Source organism: Scomber japonicus, chromosome 18 (genome assembly GCF_027409825.1).
Source record: "Scomber japonicus isolate fScoJap1 chromosome 18, fScoJap1.pri, whole genome shotgun sequence".
Lineage (NCBI taxonomy): Eukaryota > Metazoa > Chordata > Actinopteri > Scombriformes > Scombridae > Scomber > Scomber japonicus.
This window is the reverse complement of record NC_070595.1, coordinates 31177623-31184237: the sequence shown is the minus strand read 5'-3', so window position 1 is coordinate 31184237 and position 6615 is coordinate 31177623. Positions and strand designations below refer to the sequence as shown.

The window sequence follows — 6615 nt, the reverse complement described above, 5'->3', positions numbered from 1 at the left end:
CTGCCGGCTGGGAGGGGGGGATGATCTTATGGTTGCGTGGGACTCGTCTCACCGCCGTGAAAACGCCGATCTCTCTCCGAGAAACCTTCTCCTTGTGCATCTCAAACGTCTGAGAGCCAGAGAGACAGTCAGAGATTATACATTTATATTCCTCCAGTAGAACAGAGAGGAGGAATAAAGTAGTAGTATTCCTGCAGTAGAACAGAGAGGAGGAATAAAGTAGTAGTATTCCTGTAGTAGAACAGAGAGGAGGAATAAAGTAGTAGTATTCCTGCAGTAGAACAGAGAGGAGGAATAAAGTAGTAGTATTCCTGTAGTAGAACAGAGAGGAGGAATAAAGTAGTAGTATTCCTGCAGTAGAACAGAGAGGAGGAATAAAGTAGTAGTATTCCTGTAGTAGAACAGAGAGGACGAATAGAGTAGTAGTATTCCTGTAGTAGAACAGAGAGGAGGAATAAAGTAGTAGTATTCCTGCAGTAGAACAGAGAGGAGGAATAAAGTAGTAGTATTCCTGCAGTAGAACAGAGAGGAGGAATAAAGTAGTAGTATTCCTGCAGTAGAACAGAGAGGAGGAATAAAGTAGTAGTATTCCTGCAGTAGAACAGAGAGGAGGAATAAAGTAGTAGTATTCCTGCAGTAGAACAGAGAGGAGGAATAAAGTAGTAGTATTCCTGCAGTAGAACAGAGAGGAGGAATAAAGTAGTAGTATTCCTGCAGTAGAACAGAGAGGAGGAATAAAGTAGTAGTATTCCTGCAGTAGAACAGAGAGGAGGAATAAAGTAGTAGTATTCCTGCAGTAGAACAGAGAGGAGGAATAAAGTAGTAGTATTCCTGTAGAACAGAGAGGAGGAATAAAGTAGTAGTATTCCTGTAGTAGAACAGAGAGGAGGAATAAAGTAGTAGTATTCCTGTAGTAGAACAGAGAGGAGGAATAAAGTAGTAGTATTCCTGCAGTAGAACAGAGAGGAGGAATAAAGTAGTAGTATTCCTGTAGTAGAACAGAGAGGAGGAATAAAGTAGTAGTATTCCTGTAGAACAGAGAGGAGGAATAAAGTAGTAGTATTCCTGTAGAACAGAGAGGAGGAATAAAGTAGTAGTATTCCTGCAGTAGAACAGAGAGGAGGAATAAAGTAGTAGTATTCCTGTAGAACAGAGAGGAGGAATAAAGTAGTAGTATTCCTGCAGTAGAACAGAGAGGAGGAATAGAGTAGTAGTATTCCTGCAGTAGAACAGAGAGGAGGAATAAAGTAGTAGTATTCCTGCAGTAGAACAGAGAGGAGGAATAAAGTAGTAGTATTCCTGTAGAACAGAGAGGAGGAATAAAGTAGTAGTATTCCTGCAGTAGAACAGAGAGGAGGAATAAAGTAGTAGTATTCCTGCAGTAGAACAGAGAGGAGGAATAAAGTAGTAGTATTCCTGTAGTAGAACAGAGAGGAGGAATAAAGTAGTAGTATTCCTGCAGTAGAACAGAGAGGAGGAATAAAGTAGTAGTATTCCTGCAGTAGAACAGAGAGGAGGAATAAAGTAGTAGTATTCCTGTAGTAGAACAGAGAGGAGGAATAAAGTAGTAGTATTCCTGTAGAACAGAGAGGAGGAATAAAGTAGTAGTATTCCTGCAGTAGAACAGAGAGGAGGAATAAAGTAGTAGTATTCCTGCAGTAGAACAGAGAGGAGGAATAAAGTAGTAGTATTCCTGCAGTAGAACAGAGAGGAGGAATAAAGTAGTAGTATTCCTGCAGTAGAACAGAGAGGAGGAATAAAGTAGTAGTATTCCTGTAGTAGAACAGAGAGGAGGAATAAAGTAGTAGTATTCCTGTAGTAGAACAGAGAGGAGGAATAAAGTAGTAGTATTCCTGCAGTAGAACAGAGAGGAGGAATAAAGTAGTAGTATTCCTGTAGAACAGAGAGGAGGAATAAAGTAGTAGTATTCCTGCAGTAGAACAGAGAGGAGGAATAAAGTAGTAGTATTCCTGCAGTAGAACAGAGAGGAGGAATAAAGTAGTAGTGTTCCTGCAGTAGAACAGAGAGGAGGAATAAAGTAGTAGTATTCCTGCAGTAGAACAGAGAGGAGGAATAAAGTAGTAGTATTCCTGTAGAACAGAGAGGAGGAATAAAGTAGTAGTATTCCTGCAGTAGAACAGAGAGGAGGAATAAAGTAGTAGTATTCCTGTAGTAGAACAGAGAGGAGGAATAAAGTAGTAGTATTCCTGCAGTAGAACAGAGAGGAGGAATAAAGTAGTAGTATTCCTGCAGTAGAACAGAGAGGAGGAATAAAGTAGTAGTATTCCTGTAGAACAGTGAGGAGGAATAAAGTAGTAGTATTCCTGTAGAACAGAGAGGAGGAATAAAGTAGTAGTATTCATGTAGAACAGAGAGGAGGAATAAAGTAGTAGTATTCCTGCAGTAGAACAGAGAGGAGGAATAAAGTAGTAGTATTCCTGTAGAACAGAGAGGAGGAATAAAGTAGTAGTATTCCTGCAGTAGAACAGAGAGGAGGAATAAAGTAGTAGTATTCCTGCAGTAGAACAGAGAGGAGGAATAAAGTAGTAGTATTCCTGCAGTAGAACAGAGAGGAGGAATAAAGTAGTAGTATTCCTGCAGTAGAACAGAGAGGAGGAATAAAGTAGTAGTATTCCTGCAGTAGAACAGAGAGGAGGAATAAAGTAGTAGTATTCCTGCAGTAGAACAGAGAGGAGGAATAAAGTAGTAGTATTCCTGTAGAACAGAGAGGAGGAATAAAGTAGTAGTATTCCTGTAGAACAGAGAGGAGGAATAAAGTAGTAGTATTCCTGCAGTAGAACAGAGAGGAGGAATAAAGTAGTAGTATTCCTGTAGTAGAACAGAGAGGAGGAATAAAGTAGTAGTATTCCTGTAGTAGAACAGAGAGGAGGAATAAAGTAGTAGTATTCCTGCAGTAGAACAGAGAGGAGGAATAAAGTAGTAGTATTCCTGCAGTAGAACAGAGAGGAGGAATAAAGTAGTAGTATTCCTGCAGTAGAACAGAGAGGAGGAATAAAGTAGTAGTATTCCTGCAGTAGAACAGAGAGGAGGAATAAAGTAGTAGTATTCCTGCAGTAGAACAGAGAGGAGGAATAAAGTAGTAGTATTCCTGCAGTAGAACAGAGAGGAGGAATAAAGTAGTAGTATTCCTGTAGAACAGAGAGGAGGAATAAAGTAGTAGTATTCCTGCAGTAGAACAGAGAGGAGGAATAAAGTAGTAGTATTCCTGCAGTAGAACAGAGAGGAGGAATAAAGTAGTAGTATTCCTGTAGAACAGAGAGGAGGAATAAAGTAGTAGTATTCCTGCAGTAGAACAGAGAGGAGGAATAAAGTAGTAGTATTCCTGCAGTAGAACAGAGAGGAGGAATAAAGTAGTAGTATTTCTGTAGAACAGAGAGGAGGAATAAAGTAGTAGTATTCCTGCAGTAGAACAGAGAGGAGGAATAAAGTAGTAGTATTCCTGTAGTAGAACAGAGAGGAGGAATAAAGTCTCACCTGTCCAATCAGGTTGATGGAGGACTCCATGTGGCGCAGCTGATTGGTCTGTGCGTCCAGCAGGCTCAGCACGCTACTGGCCAGCGTGCTGATCTGGTACGCAACGCTGGCCAGTGATTGGGTGGTGAAGTTCTTCGTCTCCTCCAGCGCCTTCATGCTGCCATCACCTGACTGACAACGTTAGCTTAGCATCAATTACACTGTACCTGTATGTAGTTAGCTTAGCTTAGCATCAACTACACTGTACCTGTGTGTAGTTAGCTTAGCTTAGCTTAGCATCAATTACACTGTACCAGTATGTAGTTAGCTTAGCATCAACTACACTGTATCTGTATGTAGTTAGCTTAGCTTAGCTTAGCATCAATTACACTGTACCTGTATGTAGTTAGCTTAGCATCAATTACACTGTACCTGTATGTAGTTAGCTTAGCTTAGCTTCAATTACACTGTACCTGTATGTAGTTAGCTTAGCTTAGCATCAACTACACTGTACCTGTATGTAGTTAGCTTAGCTTAGCATCAACTACACTGTACCTGTATGTAGTACTGTATGCAGTATAAGTATGTGTATGTAGTTTTTATAGCAGTATGTAGTACTGTATGCAGTATAAGTACCTGTATGTAGTTTTTATATCAGTATGTAGTACTGTATGCAGTATAAGTACTTCTATTAAGTTTTTATAGCAGTATGTAGTACTGTATGTAGTACTGTATGCAGTATAAGTACCTGTATGTAGTTTTTATAGCAGTATGTAGTACTGTATGTAGTACTGTATGCAGTATAAGTACCTGTATGTAGTTTTTATATCAGTATGTAGTACTTTATGCAGTATAAGTACCTCTATGTAGTTTTTATAGCAGTATGTAGTACTGTATGCAGTATAAGTTCCTGTATGTAGTTTTTATATCAGTATGTAGTACTGTATGTAGTACTGTATGCAGTATAAGTACCTGTATGTAGTTTTTATATCTGTATGTAGTACTGTATGCAGTATAAGTACCTGTATGTAGTTTTTATAGCAGTATGTAGTACTGTATGCAGTATAAGTACCTCTATGTAGTTTTTATAGCAGTACTCGGACACCTTCAGCAGGTTTTCATAGTTTCCTTTCAGAGCTTTTTGAGCGTTCGGAGCTTCCTGAAGAATCTTTAAGACGTCGTCTGAAAAGTTTTGATCCTTCATCTCTGAAACACATAGAAGTACTTTTATACTCTAATACTTATATACTGTAATACTTTTATACTCTAATACTTATACTGTAATACTTATTACTATACTATTGTATCTGTAAACATGCATGGGGGGGGGGGCCCAGTTCATCGCTGCAGCTTTAATTATTATTATTAACCAGCAGCCGTTGCAGTGATGAACTCAGCATGTTAATTTCTCCACCTGATAGAAGACGATGAAGTATTAGTACTTTAAAGTATTAGTACTTGGTTCTCACATTTTAAAGTATTAGTACTTTAAAGTATTAGTACTTGGTTCTCACAGTTCTGCAGTAATAAGAAATAAACAGATGAAATGAGTTGAAGTTTATCTGCAGCCTGAACTCTGAACTCTTGATTTAAAGTTAAAGTTGAAACTCACCGCAGACTGCAGAGAATCACTGAGGAGAGAAGAAGAAGCTCTGATGTCCGTCTCGGGGTTGCTGGTTTGATTCCTCTCACACTTGCTGCCAAAGATCCTCTGTGCTGCAGGCGATGTCTCACTCTCAACACTCTGTCACAAACTTCCTGTCAGCTCCTCTCTGAACGCCAGCTGGAAACGTTTCAAGGACTCCTCGGATGTCTCGAAGGACCCCAGGAGTTAAAGCATCCTGGGATCCCGACCAGGGGAAACTCTGGAAGGATGCCAGCACCCAATTCAAGGAAACCTGAAAACTGCTGGAAACCCTTCGAGTGACAAACCCTGAAAACTCTGCAAGAAACCTTAAAACACTTTGAGAAGTCCTGGAATCCTTTCAAGGAACCTGGAGTGTCTCTAATAGTCCTGAAACTTTCCTTTTTATATTCAAGGACCTGCAGGATCTTTAAAAAAACACATTTCACAAGAAAACACCAGGACATTATTTCAAGGACCCTTCGACCAAAGTCCTGGAAGTCTTTGATAAACCTGGAAAACCCTGAAGGACTCAAACAGTGATGAGACATTTGACTGAGCCTTGGACACTTCAGGACTCATTTAAAGGACTTCAGTCTGAGGTGTTTTGGGTGTTTTGGGTGTTTTGGGTTTGATAAATAAAGTCCGAGTGAGACCTCCTGCCTGTGTCTCCTCCTCTCTGAGTGAACCTGCTCTGCTTCCTGACATTAAAAATGATGAACAGCATCAGTGTGTTAGTGAGTCTGCAGCTCCACCTGCTGGCCAAACTGAGACATTACACTTAGACTAGCTTACACTTAGTTCAGTTTGCACAAGTTAAAATGTAAACTCAACTCAACTTTATTTATAAAGCACTTTAAAACAACCACAGCTGAAACAAAGTGCTGTACATAAATACATAAATACAACACAGGAAACGTAAAAACAATTAACAGGAAATAAATACTAAGATAATTGTTTATTGTTTTTAAAACAAATTAAAAACAATAAAACAATAATTATAACAAACAAACAAACAAACAAACCATAAAACAGTAAAACAGGAGCAGAGTCTCATGCTGGAATAAAAATGGGTTTTAAGACGAGTTTTAAAACAGGAACAGGCAGACGGGAACAGGCAGACAGGAATAGGCAAATGTCCATCTGGCAAAGAGTGAGAGGACAACAGGAGTTTATATACTGGAGAGATACTGATGAGCTGCAGCTGAGAGTCCAGGTGATTACTGATGAGCTGCAGCTGAGAGTCCAGGTGATTAGTGATGAGCTGCTGCTGAGAGTCCAGGTGATTACTGATGAGCTGCAGCTGAGAGTCCAGGTGATTACTGATGAGCTGCAGCTGAGAGTCCAGGTGATTACTGATGAGCTGCAGCTGCTGAGAGTCCAGGTGATTAGTGATTAGTGTAGTTATGGAATATTCTGCTACTGATGACTCGTCTCTTCTACCTTCATGAAGTGGAGCCTGAACACAGTCTGCTTTGTGTTGGCTTGTGTTGACTTGCTGTGTGTGCTCTGCTGTT

At 39.8% G+C, this 6615-nt stretch overlaps 1 protein-coding gene across 1 annotated transcript in view; it reads right to left on the bottom strand.

Moving 5' to 3' along the window:
• abi3a (ABI family, member 3a) overlaps positions 1–5143 on the bottom strand; it is a 12579-nt gene extending 7436 nt beyond the window's left edge. Inside the window, exons 1-4 of the mRNA XM_053338124.1 lie at positions 5087–5143; positions 4547–4680; positions 3496–3666; positions 1–109 (exon numbers count right to left, since the gene is read on the bottom strand). The exon at positions 1–109 is cut by the window's left edge and continues 68 nt beyond it. Of these exons, the coding sequence (XP_053194099.1) occupies positions 1–109; positions 3496–3666; positions 4547–4678 (412 nt within the window). The 5' untranslated portion in view covers positions 4679–4680; positions 5087–5143. The remainder of the gene's footprint in view (positions 110–3495; positions 3667–4546; positions 4681–5086) is intronic.
• Between the last annotated feature and the right edge of the window lie 1472 nt (positions 5144–6615).